An 18,087-nucleotide genomic window follows, 5' to 3' on the forward strand; every position below is an offset into this window, starting at 1 on the left:
TTCATCATCACCAGGTGGTAGCAGTTCAATGTCAGGGGTACATTACGTCGGATAAACATATTGTGCAGCATAACACATGCCATGATGGTCTTGGCCACCTTCTCATGCCTGTATAGGAGTGCCCCGCCTGACGGCCTAAGGCAGCAACACCATGCCTTCAACAGGCCAAAGGTCTGGTCAATGACCACAGGGGTAAGGGTGTGGGATCGATTGTTGTCCTCCTCATGCCTGTTCTGTGTGTTTCGGACAGGGGTGATGAGCCACGGCGTCAAGGGATAGCCACTGTCACCTGCATGGGAGGCATTAAAAGCTATATGTCAGTCGATTGATGATGGACAGCTGTACTAGTCACACATGTTGGCAGATTATCGTTGGTCACATGCACATGTTCCTGGTTGTATGGACGCCATTTTTAGGCCCTCAATGTGTCCTGTGCCATGGAATAATGGTGTGGGTTGCATCTTCAAGATGATACACGGTGTGCTCTGCCGTATTGTAGCTCATAGATTGTGTACGCATAGAGCTGTGCTTGTGTACATTTAGTGATGTGTTGTGTTCTGTAGGATTTTCGGATGGGGAGCGTTGGCAGTAGGCTCTGCAATGTTAGGCATTCTGCGCTGATTTTTCCCATGGTGACATGCAGCTTTCTTGTGGTTCATCCGGGATATCGGGAACAATGTGCGATAATCTTGCTTGCGTCGCCTTCCATCTGCACCTGTTTGTAGTGGTATAGTTTGCAATCCCGGTAAACCACCTCCATGGCATGGAGGCCACCTTTTGTTTCAAGAATCTCCTGGGGAGTCTGTGGTAGGGATATGTATTCCGTTGTGTGCTTGAGGAGGGCATCCAGCACTTGCTTCAGGAGGCAAGTGAATGAGGGCGGGGATATGCCATGCATGTACCACACTGTGTGCTGGTAGGTGGCTGTGGAAAGGAAGTGGAGCACCGACACTACCTTCAGTAGAGGGGGGGATTGCGGTGCATATTTCAAAGAGGCTAACAATCGTGTATCATGTCCACAATGGTGTTGATGGTGTCCCGGTCCAGACGGTACAGGGTGTGGTTGTGCTGCGGGGTTGGGTTGGAGGGACTGGCTCTGATGTTTGGGATTGGGGGCTGCATGCGTGGTTATGCTGGCTGCACTGGTGGGGCATGCTGGGCCTGTCTCAACCTCCTTCTCCTGCTGCGTCTCCTCTGTGGTGCCTGCTGTTAGTGTTGGTGTTGTTGCTGGTGTTGCAATGCATGCATGTCCTCCAGCTGAAGTGTTGATGCTACTATTGGATTGATCTTGGTGTGGGAAGGGGTGTGGGTGTGTTCCTTTTGGTCAAGCCCATACTCCATTGCCTCTACCTGTGCTCATGGTGTGCCCCTGTGGCAGTTGGGAACACTGCACATGGCATTTTACGGTTGGTCAGAGATGCCGGTATTTACGGCATGCCGGAAACCACTTTTAACGCCTTCATGATGCCGGTATTTGCATGTCCGCTTCACTTGTGATCTCCTCCAGTTTACGGCATGCCGCTATTGGCGGCATGATGGCACGCGTGCCCGCGCCCTTTCCGCTATTAGAGGCACTGTAATTTACGATGCCGCTAATAGCGGTTTGGCTGGTCAGAATAGCCCACAGCGGTAAGCGATGGCGGTAATCCTTTACCGGCATCGTTTATCCCTTACCTCCAACCTCGGAATGACCCCTTCTGTTTCAAATGCATTGTTTCGAATACCAAAGTTTCGAGAAAAAAATGCATCGAAAAATGAATTTTTTTAAGGTAAAGTTTATTTTTTTTACTATAGTGGTTTTCAAGGGCATAAAAAACAGGGGTTGGGGGGGGACACCCCACCATAATTATTATTTTTTTTTTAATGCATTTTTTCCATGCATTTGCTTTCGAAACTTTGCCATTCGAAACTATGGCATTCAAAACTTTCACTAGGAACCATGTAGGGATGAGGGGCAGAAGCTGGGTATAATGGAGGTCTACTATAGGCAGATTGTGAGTTCAGAGGGGCTGGACTTTTGGGATCTGGAGGCCTTTATACGGAGAGCTAAATTGACTCATCTATCGGAGGTAGATAGGGGGGCCTTTGAGAGCCAGATCACGTCAGAGGAAGTGGGTCAGGCTATCGACTCCCTGCCGCCCAATAAGGCCCCGGATGGGTTCGGGAATGGCTTTTACAAGGCCTTTAAACCCTCGTTATTATCACCAGTGACCACCCTATTTAATGTGATTAGGGAGAAAGGTCAGATTTCTCGAGACATGGGTATCTCCGCCACTACACTGCTCCTCAAGCCTCATAAGGACACTACGCAGTGCGTTAGTTATCACCCCATTTCCCTGCTCAACTATGACCCGAAGACCTACGCAAAAGTATTGGTCCAACAGTTGGCAAGGGTTCTCCACAAGATGTTTCCTCCTGATTAGGCGAGTTTTATAGGAGGGCAAACACACATAGGACAACACCAGGAGGGTGGTCAACGTCACTGATTGGGGCAGGCGAACGGGGCAAAGGTTCGCAATCGCAGCCTTGGACACAACACTGGCCTTTGATTGCATAGATTGGGGTTATCTGTGGAGGACCTTGGAGGCTTTTGGCTGTGGTCTGGCTTTTGCTCGAAGGGCGTTAGCTAACTTCCAAATCCCATCCATTAAGGTGGCTGTCAATGGGCGACTCTGGGGAAATTTAAATAAGGCGGGGTACACTGCAGGGGTGCCCCCTCTCTCCACTGATACTTGCAATGAAGCCAATGGCTAGTGCGATATGACTAGACAGGGATTAAGAGAGTGCGAGGGGATAGTTATGAGTGCACAACTGCCCTATATGTCAACAATGTGTTGTGTTTCTTAGGGAAACCTCCGGTTTCCTGCCAAAGGTGATGGGAGTCCTGGAGGACTGCAGGGGCACCGGGATTCAGGATCAACAACGATAAATTCAAAGCGCTTATCATAAGAGTCCGGAGGCAGTGAAGCGGTGACAGAGTGTTTCCACTTCATTTGGCCACGTCAGACATCAAATACCTGGGGATCAAACCGACAAGGGACTATGGGACGTCCTATAGGGCCAACTGTTAGGCAGAAACCTGTGCAGTTCCCTTGGGGAACACTGCAAAAGATTTAAGACTACAGGTATAGCAGTAAACCCACTTGGTAGCAGTCTGCACCACCCAGATTTACCTGGTAGCTGTGGCTGAGCAGTCAGACTTCCCTCAAGAAGAGTTAGGCAGTATGCAAAGTATACACAATATGTACTCAGACACAATAGCACAAGCAAACACTGACCAGAGCTTGGTTTCAAAAGTATATAGTTATTTATTTATAAAACACACATAAGTTGAAATCACTCTAGCAAAATATAGTAAAAACACTTCAAACACAGTTATAATGAAAGCAGTTCCAACCCTTACTCCTATCTAGACAACTCTAAGTTAACACCACATAATTAAAACAGAGGTGAGCGCTTAACGTTAGATGACACTCTAGTAGGTTCAAGAAAGGGGTAAAAAGAAACAGGAATGGGTTAAACACACCACTCTAAGGTCCAGAACACTTGCAATAGACTCAAAGAAGCACAAAGTCACAGGTGAGCAAAAGTCACTAGGCAGGGCCCACTCTTAGAGTAGCCGGAGCGAAGATGTGCCCAAGATCACACTGTTGTTAAGGATTCAAAGTCTTGCAAAGAGTTAGAAAGAGTTTAGAGTGGCTTAAAAAGTTTAGCCAGGGTGTCCCAGGCACTCCCAGGTTCGAAAGCCGGGGGCTAAATCTACCCCGTACAGTCGGTGGCAAGGGAAGCCAGACGGAACACGGTACCTTAAGTGGAAAGGATCCTCCAGCGGTGGCAGTTGTTCCAGGCAGTGGCAGCAAGGCTCGACGTCGGTCAGGGGAGAAGAAGTTCTCGCTGAAGAGCAGAAGAAGAAGGTCGTTGCACTGCCCGGGAAGAAACCAGCCGCGGAGTCCTCCGGTTAAAGGGTTGTACCGACTTTCGTGGTTGGGGTAAAAGGTGGTGGGGTTCCGGTTGCCGGGGTGCTTGGCACTGGCAAGGCGGCCACGAGATACCTCGAGAAGCGAAAAGAAGGCGAAAACTGGTTGTCCCCACCAGTCAAGGGAAGGAGCCACTCCGTTAAGAGTTCTCCTCGGTCGTCGGGAAAAGTGGTGAGACGGTTCAGCAGGGCTCCACCGGGTGGTGTCGTCGAAGCAGGTCGGCTCAGCTCTTCCCTCGTCGGATTCTTGGTCCTGTGGCGACTTCTGAAGTTCCAGTCCCCAAAGCCCTGCTTTTATGCAGCAAACCCCCATTCACCCAGCCTAGCTGTCACTCAAACATGCTAAGTGGTGAGCCGGCCGGCTCACCACTTGGGCCAATCAGGACAGAGTGCGACTTGAGTTACCAAGGTAACTCAGTCCAGGGTGCCTAAATCCCCCTCCACCCCTCCTAAGTACCCCAGACAGAGTGGCACCACTTTGGAGGGCTTCTGTGGAGAAGCCCGCCAAAAGTGGAACAAAGGGCTCCACTTTGGGTCAGAGTTACAGAGGCGAACGCCAACGCCATTTTAGAATCAAGTTTTGGCAAAAAGTCCCAACCGGAGTTATAATAATAAATATATAAACCGGCGGTATGTTTAAGGCTACCGTAAATAAATAATTAAATGTGTTAGCCTAAAACAATGGGAAATCCCATAGGGAAATATTCGCGGTCGAATATAAAAAGTAGTTTCCACTGCCACCAGCCAAAACTCGATCAGGGGGGACGGAGACGTGCCCCCTCGACTAACAGACCCTGGGGCAATCGAATTGCCCCAGCCAGTACGTCCACAATATGATGGTTTGTACTGGTTCTGTTCAGGATTCAAGACTAGCAAAGTCTTTGGTGACTTTACATGCCCTGGGAGACAGTAGTCAGTCCCAGGGTATGGAGTCTATGTTGGGGAGTCCCTAGGACACCCCTGGGTCACGGCACAGAGGGTGCTGTGTAACCCACATCACAAAAATACATGAGGCCCTATGGAGTAAAAGACCCCATAGCCCATTCAACACAAGGTTTAACCAAGAAAACACACTTCAATATGTCCAAGAGTGAGGGTAAAAGAGTCTCACTCTTGGCAGGAGAAAAAAAGAAACCCCAGAAATCCAGCAAAGCTGCTGGGGGACTCACTAGGTAGGGAAATTCAGCCTAAACAGAGAATTCTCCCTAACACCAACATACCTCTGTTGTGAGTGGGACTGAAGGATGACCTTTAGAGGTGGCACAAGCAAGACCTCACATGGTTTGCATGCATTGCAGCGCTAAAAATTACACTATTACCCAGGCTCCACTATGTGCTAAGCTCCCTCCCGATTACTATACCTTGGCCACCGGTCCGGGCATTGCAACAATAGATATTCTCTTATCTGGCAGAGGAAGACCCCCCCCCATGCCCCCCTGCACCCCCCCCGTCGCGCACCCATCCCCCCCCCCCCCCCCCCCCCCGAGTCCCTAGAAAGGATCTGATCCGGTCCACATTGCTGGGTGGGCTGGGGTCCCAGACATTGCTAGATATCTGCTTGCGGCTCAAATAGCGCCCGTGCCGGAGTGGGCTGTGCAGGCTAGCAACAAAGAGTGGTGTGACTTGGAGCAGGGTGCTACGTCCATACCACAGAGAGCCTCACCATTCTTTGGCACTCTGGCCCGATAGGCACAGAGGCCTCTTCTCGTGGCTACTAACTGTGCATTTGCTGCAGCACTGGAATCAAGCGCTGAGGCAAGGTGGGTGGTGGCTTCAGGGCTGGGCCCATACACACAAGTCACCATAATTTGGACTTTAGCCTGGGTTGGTCAGATGGGTTTTGGGAGGGTTGGAGCGGAGACCCTGCGTTGACGTTAGCTGAGCTATACAGGGAGGACTCCCCCCTCTTGTTTTAGGGTATGAAAATAAAATTCCAGCTAGGTGAAAGGGAGCAGTTTCATTATATGCAAGTCAGGCACTAGAAAGGGGAGCCCGGGCTGCAGGGATCAGGCTACCAACAGGGTTGGGGACAACAATGAAGGGGGCTGAGGGGGAGGGAGGGAACAGGCCAAAAGAGGGTTTCTACCATCTACAAGCTGCTGGAGACTGCGCCTCCAGAGGATAGTTTCCCATACATGGAGCAGTGGGATCACAATCTGGGGACTACCGTCCAGTCAGAGGTTTGGGGCCAGATCTGGCGCAGGGTGCAAAAGACACCAAGATGCCCCATAATAAGGTAGCGGTGAACAAACTCTGTTTCCGATGGTATCTCACCCTGCAGAGGCTTCACAGAATACATTAACAGTACTCGCCATTATGCTGCAGAACTTGTTGGGAGGTCGGGGACCTGATGCACATGTGGTGGGCTTGTCCGAAGGTGCAGGTGTACTGGAAAGAGATCTTGGGGCACATTAAAGACATCACAGGGGTCCCGCTAACCAAATCTCCAGTGGTAGTTCTTTTGGGAGCGGTGGAGGAAGGCATTTACGCAGCAAGCAGTCCCCTGGCGATCCTACTCACACACATGCTCACTGCGGGTAGGAGGGTCTTGGATCACCAATGGAAAACCCCAGAAAGGTCAGGAGATGGCTTTATGTTGGGTTAGGATGAGGGTTAGGTGGGTGTTATCTATGGAGAAGGTGTGTGCGCTGGCCTCAGGCGCTTATCAGAATATTCTGAAAGTGTGTCTCCTGTTCCACAAATGGGTCAAGGACAGAGTACCACTATTTCAGGCTGTCCTTGCTACAGAACTTTTCAATACTATGAGGGGACCTTCCTATCACACCAGGGGCAAAGGACCAGCCCTCATGTTCTGTATTGAGAGAATCATCTATGCCACGAATGTTATCGTAAGCTCGTTTTGGTTGCCCTTTAAAGTTATGAAAACGTGTACGCTCCAGAAATTGCCAGCAAATCTTCTGCGATTAGGTCTTTGGTGCATATGAACGATATATGCTATAAAATTGAGGCCTGTGGGCGATTAGGCGTGTTAGAAGAATTAAAATAAATACATAGTTGGCTAGTTCAGGTGCAAATTCTTTCACGTTTTGTGAAATAGAAATTAGGTATTGCATAGAGAAGAAGTCTATAATGAACAATGGAGTAAATTCAATTAGTTATGTTTGATGCTCTGTCAGAATGGTTTTTGACTTTGTTTTTATTTTTAGATGGTGGGTGGTGTGTGGGGTGTTGGGGTGGGGAGGGTTGATGTTTGTTGTGTCTTCTATGTTGTATTTTTGTTGGTAAAACAAAAATGTGTGTTTTTGATGAATAGATTAGCAGTGAATTGGCAATCAGAGAACATTTGTTCTTTTGCTTACTGTCGTTTTTCTATATTTGACTTAATGTAATCACTAAAATTTGTACTCAAGTTATGCTCTGATTGTTTTGCTTATGGATGTCTTTTCTGAATTGTAATTGTTTTGTTGAACTAAATAGTTTTTTAAAAAAATATTGTATGCTTTCTTTTGTGTGGAGCTTCACTAACAAAGACAGATAACCAACAACAACAAAAATCTCTTTCAAATGAGAAACTCCATACAAGGTTTTCTTTCCTCTTCTCCTTTACTTTGGAGGATTACCCGATGTGTTTCTTCATCAGAAATACTTTTGTGAACTCTTCAGATTTCCTGGTGTACTCCTCTGCCAGGTATCTTGTCACAATATCAAAATGTCTTTGTTCAACTTCACACCTTTAAATGCCTGGTGCAGCTACCCACCAAGACCTCCTCCATGTGTTTCCCTGGTATACTTCTCTGCCAGGTGGTTTGCAAGATGGGAACATTTCCTTCTATAACTTTAGTGGACTTCCTGGTATTCTCCCCTGCCAGGAATCTATTGATGGGGTTCTTCAGATCCCCTGGTGTACTTTCTTGCCAGTTATCTTTCCACAATTATAAGTTGCATTCATTTTCAAAGTGATTGGTCTATTTGACTGCCAGGACTTCTTCTTTGGACTTCCTAGATCCCCTGGTATACTTCCCTGTGAGGTATCTTGCCACAATGTCTTATAACTTTACATGATTTTGGTGGATTGCCTGGTATTACAACCTTCATTAACTCATCCTTTGAAACAGGTATTGTCCCGGACAACCTTAAAGACGCCTGGGTGATCCCGCTACTAAAGAAAACGTCCCTTGACCCAAGCATACCCACGAACTTCCGACCCATCACTACAGTACCATTTCTGCTGAAGATACTGGACCGGGCAGCTTATCTGCAGATCCAAAACTACCTTGAATCTAACAATCTGTTAGGTCTACGACAATCCGGATTTCGGCCCAGACATGGGACCGAAACGGCTTTACTAGACCTAAAAATCCAGATCGAAGTCCTGAAGGACAAGGGCAAATTAGCTATGCTATTACTCCTCGACCTCTCCGCCGCATTTGATTTGGTTAACCACCAGATCCTTTGCAGGCACCTCCACTCTGCTGCCAACTTCTCTCCCTCCGCAGCGGCCTGGATCAAATCCTTCCTGAGCAACAGATCTATGAGGGTCTTTGCACCCTCCGCTGCCGCAGCTCCCTCCCCTATTCATTGCGGTGTTCCTCAGGGTTCTTGCGTGTCACCTACTCTTTACAATATCTTCACGAAACCACTCTTTGATGTGCTTGATTATTTGGGTGTCTCCTACACCAACTATGCGGACGACACCCAGATACTCATTCCCATTTCTGGTGATTATCTTGCTGACACCAAGGCCCTCAATGACGTCTACTTGGTCATCCAAGCCTGGATGGCCCAGCACCAGCTATGTCTGAATGACGATAAGACGGAGCTACTTATCCTGGGTACTTCACAACGCCTTAGCAAACTTGAGCCATCCTATCAGTCATTCATCATAGACGGCAACTCCATACAAGTCTCGAAAGACACCAAAACACTAGGCTTTTACCTAGATTCCACCTTATCCTTGTCAAGACAAACTAATGCAGTCAGGTCCACCTCCGCCTACACATGCAAACTCATTTCAGCCTGTAGACCTTTCCTCACCACCCACAATAGCGTCACACTAGCGAGAACACTTATCATGGCAAAAATAGATTACTGCAGTGCTCTATATTTAGGCACTAGCCAAGAAAACCTATCCAAACTCCAAACCACCCAGAACAATGCAATTCGAGCAGCCCTGAACATCCCTCGTAACCACCACATCTCAGAAGCCAGAACTAGCCTTAAGTGGTTACCCGTGAAGCAGAGAATTTCCCTAAAAACGCTTGCCCTCACGCACAAATGCCTAGCCAACAAGGCTCCGATCTATCTCTGCAGTCGGCTTTCGCGCCACTCCACTGCCCGGCCACTAAGAACTGCCCAGACTAACTGCCTTACTATCCCCAGGTTTAAGCTCCAAAAAGCCGGAGGCGCCAGCTTCCCTGTCCTAGCCTCCAAACTTTGGAATACCCTCCCCGCTGCCATCAGAGCTGAAGACTCCTTCAACACCTTCAAGAATAAAACCAAATCCTGGCTCTTTGACCAGCAATAGTTGTGTCAGACATTTGTCCTGCGTACCCAGCCCGCCTGTTCCCTTACATGATTTCCGGGCTGCTACCCTCCCAACTACCTCAGGGATACTTCCTCTGCTGAGCCTAGGGATTCTGTACCCTGTGTAATATTTGTAATTATTAAGTTTGTTTTTTGCTGTTTTGACACACTTTTATTGTAATTTATATCCCTGTATGTTCCTTTCTTGCAACCTTGTACAAATTGCGCCCTGATGCCCCTGGGCCTGTGGGTTTGCGCGTTATAAATAAACAAATACAAATACAAATACAAATATGCCAGGTTTCCTTCTTGGGGTCCTACAGATCTCCTGGTGTACCTTTCTCCCAGGTATCTTCCTCCCCCCAAATGTCAGCTGCCTGGTGTACCCCTTTCAGCAGGACTACTTATCAATTTCACTGTCCTTTAATATGCCACAGTTGCATCACTTCGCTGTATTTCTATGTGTTAGCTTAAGTAATACTTGTTCCAACTTCCCCCCCACTGACATCTCCTATACAGGGACTTGTTCAAGTTTTGTCGTTGCACGTTATCTTGCCGATATTCAAATATTCTTAATTCATTCACTTTTTTTTACATGCATGTTGGTACGCCCCGAAGTTCCCAATGGATCTGGGCAGACTCACTAGTGATTTGCAGCATCCCGGACCCGTAGCGTGTCTCTGCAATGATCCTTCCCCTCTGGGACAGCCTCCTTCATGCTGCTGACCTTCTTCCTGCATTTCTTTCAGCTTTGCGCTCACCCGTCAGCTTCTCGCTGGCCTGGATCAGGGAATGCTGCTTCCCGGCAAGACCGTATCTCCAGGGGCTCTGTTTCTGCTCCCGGTGCTCTGACAGTCCTCCAAAAAGGTGGCTGCTGCATCTCTCAATCCTTTGCGCCAAGCCGGTTGCAAGCTGCCACATGGATGCGTCTGTTCTCTTGACTTCCTCTGGCATGGTCCTTTCCCGTTCTGCTTGCATTTTGAGTGTGGATGCCATTTTTGAATGTCCTGCACACTCGTGATTCAACTAAACTAGTCTGCATATTCAGTTTTGAGTTTTTTCCAATCCGCATCAAATCCTTCCTCCTTTTTCTCGTCTGAAAACTTGAGGCTTTATGGGAGCTGAAGTCCATAGAGATTATGGGATTTCTAAATTGATGTTGTTTAGAAGTCCTATTTAAAAAAAAAAAAAAAAAAAAAAAAAAAACGAAACAGGAGATGTTGTAGGTATGTTATGTATGTTTGAAGCATGAATGGAACTCTGTCTAGAGTGACTCAAAGGAAGGGGTTTCTGGGTTCTACAATAAGGAGGATTTGTAGGGGGACAACAAGCCATCAAGAATGTGGGTGTTATAAGATCCTCAATGAGAGGGGAAGAATACTGCGTCTCTTACAATGGAGTCACCACCTCTCCCTGTCAGTCGTCGCCTCCCATATGATCACCCCTCATATTACTACCCCCAGGGTCAGGATCAGGTAGCGGCTGCAGTCCCCTGGCCACACGGGAGAAGGTCATTGCTGGGGAATCGGTGATGACTCCGCACAATAAGGAGGAGCATATTCTGTTTTACGTTTCTTCCAATTTGCATAAACTCTTTCCCCCTCTTCCTCGTCACTGATTCATCACAGCAGGGAGAAGAGGAAGGAGTCAGCAGGTCCCGGAGCGTTGCAGATAGTTTAAGAGTGTGTGAGCTGAAGTACAAGCTACTTTACCTCTGAGGTAAGGAGAGTTGATGTGAGTCTTTGCTGGCAGGTTACTGACAGAGACCAAAGTAGAGTCAAGTTAGAGGCGTGGTGATAGGACAATTTTGGTAGGTTGAAGTCGTCTAAAAGCAAAATTTGAGCTGCTGTTGGTATGAATTTCAGTAGACGGTCATGATCAGAAAAGGAGGCATTGTGGGGATCAGGGGAGCAGTAAATGAGAACTAGGAGAGGGGTAGGTGGTAGGAGCTGAACGGCAGTATGTTCAATGGAGGATGGGAGAAAGACGGAGGGGCTGGATAGGGTTGCCTTGTTAATCTTGAATCTGATTCTACCAGCACCCTTAGCCAGGCAAGGAGAGTGGAAGAAAGCTGCAGATTTGATGTGAAGAGCTGCATCAGCAGTCACATTGTGTGTGGCAAACTCACTGATTAATATAATGGACAAATGTAGGTTTTGTGAATCAAAATGGTAAGAAAGGAGATTTTCTTAGACTCAGAGCACAAATATGAGACTACAGGAGACTGACAGCCAACATGGTCATATTGAACATGTTTATAAAAAGATGTGTGGTCCGTGTCACCTGGATTGTAGAGGTGACTGCAAGAGAAATCGTGCTACATTTACGCTGCTGGGGTGCACGAGAGAGAGAGAGAGAGAGAGAGAGAGAGACTTTGTTGTGACGGTTGATGTACAAATGATATGCAAAATGGTGGACAAGGTTTTTACACCTGTCTGTACAAGCCTCTAAAATAATTCCAGATACCATTAGGGACCAGGTCAAGACTAAGCTCACAGGAGGTGAGGGCAAAGGGCACATCCGAAGAGCTAGTTGGGAGCCAAATGAAGAAGCGGAGCAAAGCGAGGGGAAGATTAATGGCTATAAATAACCAAACAAGGAACCAGAAGCTCAGTCAAGTTAGGGAGGCAACTGGACAAGACACTGGATCGGTTTCCCCTTTCTGGATTGAAGAACTACAGAGGGGGTAGGGGAAATTGCTGAGTGTCAACTTTGCAAATTAGCTTTTGGGGATGCTAGAAGCACCTACTTGGAGACTGAGAAGTCTCGCCCTGCAAAAGAGCTTGTGAAAAATCCACTGAGACCCTTGGAGCCTCACATACTCCGAGAGGATTTAAGAGCCTAAGGGACTGGGGAACCGTATACGTCATAGAAGGGGAGAAGAGGCTGACATAAACCTAAGAGACTAGTAAACAGATAAATCCCAGAAGTAGAGAAGCAGCTTCCACAATAGTTGGTGAACCCTGCACCAAGCCCAAGAGACTGTAAAGTCTCATAAATTTGTGATCCAAGAAGGGCTTGTGAGTTTAGGGAAACCGAGGTTTCACTGCCATCCTGACCCATTTACAATTCACTAGTAAATATTTGGAAATAAAACCGAGTGCTCATGAGCTCATTTGGTGGTCAGACACACTGCTTAATAAGCAGCTGAAAATAACGTACATGACCAGGGATAAGATTGGGGTTATATGTTATGCTGAAAACATTGTACATTTGTCTTTTGTGCCACACTGAGCTACTGTTGGGAAATGTGTTTCCAGAAAAGCATACATCTTTGAAATTCCCTTTCTTTAGATCCTTTAGCGCACTTTCAAGACCTGACATTAAGTGAGATGATGCCACCTGTGGCATTCAAGAAGTCTATGAACTACACTCTCGCCTTTACACAGAAATACACTCAGACACTGAGCAAGTACTATATGCTAAACTGTGACTTTGTTGTGAAACAAATGCTTCTGTTCTTCTTTAGTCCAAAAGGGAAAGAAAAAACATCACAGTTCTAATATATGATGAGCCCAGAGAGTCCATAAATAGAAAAGCTGTATGCAAGCCATCTAAATTAGTGGGATTACACAGGGTAGGCTTTGTTCTGCAATTTCTTTGCATCATATGCAAATATGGACTGGCTAGCCTGCTGGTTTTATGCAGGGCAGAAAAGACTTTAGTCTTCTGAATCCACATTCATAGGAATTAAATCTAACTTAGTGACTTATGGCTCCCTCTTGTTACCCCCTCTCTTATGCCACTTCTGATTCCCTATTAATACTTCCTCCCTCACACCATTCTGATTGATCTACTGATATAGTTACTGTGTTTTGAAAGTGCTCGATACTCACAAGCAGAAGCAGCCCTTTACTCTTACAGACCAATATAAATAATGTATATAATGTACACTACGATTTCACAGAAAGCCTAAAACTAAAACATAAAATACAATTAAGAACTGAAATCTACAATTCCATCTCTTAATATTACAAGTGTGAACTTCGATGCAGCCGTATTCCCCAACTATCATGTCAAATCAGAAAAAAATATTACACTATTTAATTCGTATCTTAGCCCAACACTCGAGCATTGCTAGAGTCAAAGAAACCACTTGCCCATGCCACTCGAGCATCTTCACTACAAGGCTTCAAGGTCCTCAAATTACTCTAATGTACATGCAATATCCAAAAATGAAGCTCTTTCCCTGCAGAAGCCTTGACATTTAATCAAGGAGTGTCATCTAATTGGTATCATTTTTGCTACTGTAGATGTAGATATTCACCATATCTTTGCAGCATGTAGGATTCAATTTCTACCTCACAGAATCTCCAAATAGTCTAGCAGCTTATAACAACATTGCATAAAAGACTGTCTTTTAACTCTACTAGGGAACTGTTCCAGATAAGGCTGTATGTATAACATGGGCCACAGGAAATACTTCAGCGTATTTCTGTACGATGACAGACTGCAGATGGGAAAAATGTATCTGTAGTTCTAGCTCATAGCACCTAGTTTTTATGTTTTGTTTGCCAGACTGTTGGTTGGTCCTGGTCAATCTGAAATCAAATGAAGGACAAGAACACTTTACAATAATCTTACTACTTGGCAGAGTCTCCTTTTTGTCTTCAATCAGACTGTACTTTAGTCAACAGGGTAATGCCTTCAGAGTTTCTGATCTTAATGTAGTGTGTTGCCACCATGCTTTTACCCAGAGCAGCCACAGAAGGAATTCTTAACTCCGCACTAGTGTACTGACCGGGTGCCTTTTGGCAGACGCAGTACAGCGTTCGATATGTGACCACCTAATCTGCCCAACCAACCTTTACCATAGCCCCATACCCGAAGCCTGAACAAGATAAATGGATAGGTTTGTTTCTAAGATGTAAACAAGGGAATATCCCCAAAACATTATCAAAATCCTCCAGGAACCCATTTGACAAAATGCTCTGTTGGATATTGAAGTTTGTGATTTTATCCCATTGTCATTTATCATCAAGCAATAGCACTAGATACCTAAATAACATATAGACACCCATTATTAATGGTGTGGAGTGGCACCCCAATACACCTATTTAAATTCACAGGTAACAACCAAATTACTAGAACCAGTGCAGGGAACAGGGAACATGGGCACTCGTCAATAACTAAAACCAAACCCAGACTCCTAACCATGTACACCCGGCCCTAAAGGGTAACAAATGTGGTCACAGCCACAAAAAAGCTAATTATAGGGCTATGAAAGGAGTGCACAAGGAACACCACGACACAATGGACCAATTCACCACTGTGAGCATGAGGTCCTCTGTGGTGTTTATATTTTGTGACTCTGATTTTATTTGTCCACTATCGTTAGAAATTGTCATTTAGGTTATGTTTAAAAAGAAAACTCAGAAAATGGAGGTCTATTTTACCAGGCAGAATCAAATATAACTCAAATTTCACAAGCAAAACCAGTCACCATGACCACTACCTTCATGAATAACGAACATATGGACTTGTTACCTTTTTCTAGCTTAGTGCTGCTATTCCACGTATCTATTTCCAAGTTTGGAATTAACTGCTGTAGCGATTTATCAGCCAGGGCTGTGCTGTCTCAACACTGTTTCATTGTTCATACACTCCCGTGCCAGAATAAACTAATCCACGAGAAAGTATCTTTGTGGGAGAAGCCATTTAAATACCTTTCCGCTGAAAGTTACAAGGATGCCCTTGGATTTGATGAGAAAAAGATTGCCAACTTTACCTTATCTATGCATTGAGATCCTATTGCAAGATGGTTTACCTGAGGATCTATGAAGACTAGCTAGTGCCCAGAACACTTCCAGTACCCTGAGTGAGAAATGGGAGATTCATGATGCTCACATCCTGGTTCTTCATTCTAGAGGTCCACAACTGAGCACATAAGTAGTTTGCTTTTTACTAACAGTTTTCCCATTATCTATAATTTCTTCAATTTAATTTCCAAAACTGATGTGCACAATTACACTCGTTTGCCATTGCACATCGCTTTACACCCCTTCCTTGTAGGATGTACAGTGATTTTTGTAAATGCAGCAGTGGTGATGCTGATATTTAGCAGCATTTAATCAAAGGATACATGTAAGATGATCCAAATATCTACAATAGATGTTCTAGCATGTTTCCGATATGCCACAGAGATGTACATTTACCACATACAACATTTATTTCATAATCTATCTCACTGGTAGCTTCATGTTGAGTAGGCTGCCTCATCATTAGCACCATTCGCATGCAGGCAACACCTTTGAAAGGATGGCACATTGAGCAGCACAACAATGTTGTATCAGCATCCATGAAAGATTTGGGCAGCACCTGCATATTTATGGGGTAGTGCTCGGACATATGACAGCAGCAATTCTGATGTTATTTTATTTGCAGGTACAGAACCCTCATGGGGTCTACATCAGCAAAGTAACAGTGTTACAAATGATAGCTCCATGCCAGACATTTAAAAAGTTATTTCTCGCTGCATAGAATGTTACCCCCCACCACTGAGAACGATATATTACGATGGCACAATTCATTATGTAGTATCACAAATATCTGTCTACTTGGCACAGCGTTTGTGATCGCCATTGGAGTAATGCCTGTATTTTTGCAGAGAGCTTAAAATATTAGATTAGATCATGAGCTAAGTCTACAATTTTACCTATGGCTTTTTATCCTGAATATTTTGAAAACGTGCTGTGCAGTTCACAGTTTGACATATGTTTTTCCACATTTACTGGGGTGACAGCTCGCAAGCAACTGGAAAAGGGGTTGTTTTGCTTGATTGTTTGATGCTATATGCGGCTGGTATTAGAACATCTCTCAGGGTGTCCAGCGGTCCTGGCCCACACCTGCTTGTTCCAATCATGCTTCTCACAGTAAAATTATGCATTAAGCCTTCCTACCATTATTGAGCATGCTCAAAAATAGGACCGAAACGTGTTTGGTAAAATTAAAAAATGTTTGTATTCTTGTGCATTTTGGATGCGGATTGTTCATATTCTTACAATTCATAAAATTGTTATTCATACGTTTGCCTTAAAAGCCAACAATGCCCACAGAAACTCACCCTGCGATATAAAACCAGGCATGTTTATTACGGATTAGGTCCCAGAGAAGCGGTCCCTTTTCTTCAATTCGGTGCTGGACATATATTTTATTTTCCTGCAGAGAAATAAACAAGACAACATAAGTCCCCATCATATCTTTGCTCAATATTGTTATATTAGCTCAAATTGCTAAACTATTCTAAGATTGTGTCTACATTTCATGGATGACTGCTGAATAAAACCTCTGTATATATCATCCCAAAGCACAGGGAATGGAGAAGCTAATGTCTCAAGAAACATGCAATATTATGTGATATTTTTCACGGGGGAAAACCTCCAGCCATAAAACAAGACGCAAAGAGGTCAAATGAATGGTGAGGCATTGTGCTGATAGTAGAGTTGGTTGAAGTGAAAGCTAGATGAGGGGGTGCACAATGGCTGTGAGCCACTTTGTAAATCAGTGATGCAGTACCATTGGGAAAACCACAGCAACGTCCGCGCCTTGTTTTATGCAACTTCTCAAATCGGGAACTTTGCACTTCTGTCCGTTTATTTTCACTCATGTATTTTTGCTCAACTCACGCCTTCAGCCTATGTGCTCGTTTATAAAAAAATTAACTCACATCTGAATTTGTTTAGATAATCTACTCTGTGGGGCTCATTTTAATATTCTTAAACACTGACATGAGGGTTAAGCAACTTTAACAACTGAGCACATTTTTCATGCTGCTTTATGGGACCAATTCAAAGCTAAAAGCATTTTTAATGCAGGATTCCTAGCACATTTTATGCCCTTTCATATTATGCTGATGTTAATGAAACATTATGTTTGTAGATGGGTGCTGCGTCACTCCCCAAAATTGTCAAATTATGGAAACCTTTTGTTCAATAAGGTTTATGAAAACGTGTATTCCTTTACGTCTTCGATCTATCTATATACCTTGTATATCACGCCAAAGGCCCAGAGGTCTCTTGTCTTGACAGACAAACTTCACATTTCTAAATTAGTTATCTTTTGAACTTTGCATAACAAGAAAAAAAGAAAAAGTATTCGAAAGTTTGTCATTTTATTTCTAAATCTCTTTAAAATGTTTTTATGATTTGCACATTCTTTGCTGAGGAGGGGAGGGACGAAAATATGGGAACCAGAATTAGCCATTAGTTGGAAGAGCTTGCATCAGAAGAGGCATGCTTACTGGATGTGACCTGCTCCAGTACCGGCAGAGATACCGATGGTTTGTAAGAACACATTTTGTGACCAAAAAAACGATATAGTTTCAACCTTTTGGGGGGAGCAGGTAATCGTCTGGCAACCCAGCTAGTCTGGGATCATGTTTGATAGAATACATTAGGAATTCCAAATGAAAATGAAATGTTGCCGGCTTTCACTTACCCGAATGGTGGACCACTGACTTATTGCGCATATACAGCGTCTACTGATAGCTGGTCTGTAGCAAAGGGTCAAGGAAGGGCATTCCTTGAATAAGAACGTTGAAATTGTACATGAACAAAACATGGCGGACAGGCATCTGTGAAGGGGCTAGGGTGATGGCCCTTTGTGGGGGTCACAGGGACACTGCTCAA

The 18,087-nt window shown here is 45.1% G+C and overlaps 1 protein-coding gene across 2 annotated transcripts in view; it reads right to left on the bottom strand.

Moving 5' to 3' along the window:
* NDOR1 (NADPH dependent diflavin oxidoreductase 1) overlaps positions 1-18,087 on the bottom strand; it is a 667,841-nt gene that overhangs the window by 26,706 nt on the left and 623,048 nt on the right. For both annotated transcript variants that reach the window (XM_069609846.1, XM_069609847.1), the window contains exon 14: positions 16,524-16,618. In XM_069609846.1, the coding sequence (XP_069465947.1) occupies positions 16,524-16,618 (95 nt within the window). The remainder of the gene's footprint in view (positions 1-16,523; positions 16,619-18,087) is intronic.

This window comes from Ambystoma mexicanum, chromosome 8 (genome assembly GCF_040938575.1).
Source record: "Ambystoma mexicanum isolate Mex_15411 chromosome 8, UKY_AmexF1_1, whole genome shotgun sequence".
Taxonomy (NCBI): domain Eukaryota; kingdom Metazoa; phylum Chordata; class Amphibia; order Caudata; family Ambystomatidae; genus Ambystoma; species Ambystoma mexicanum.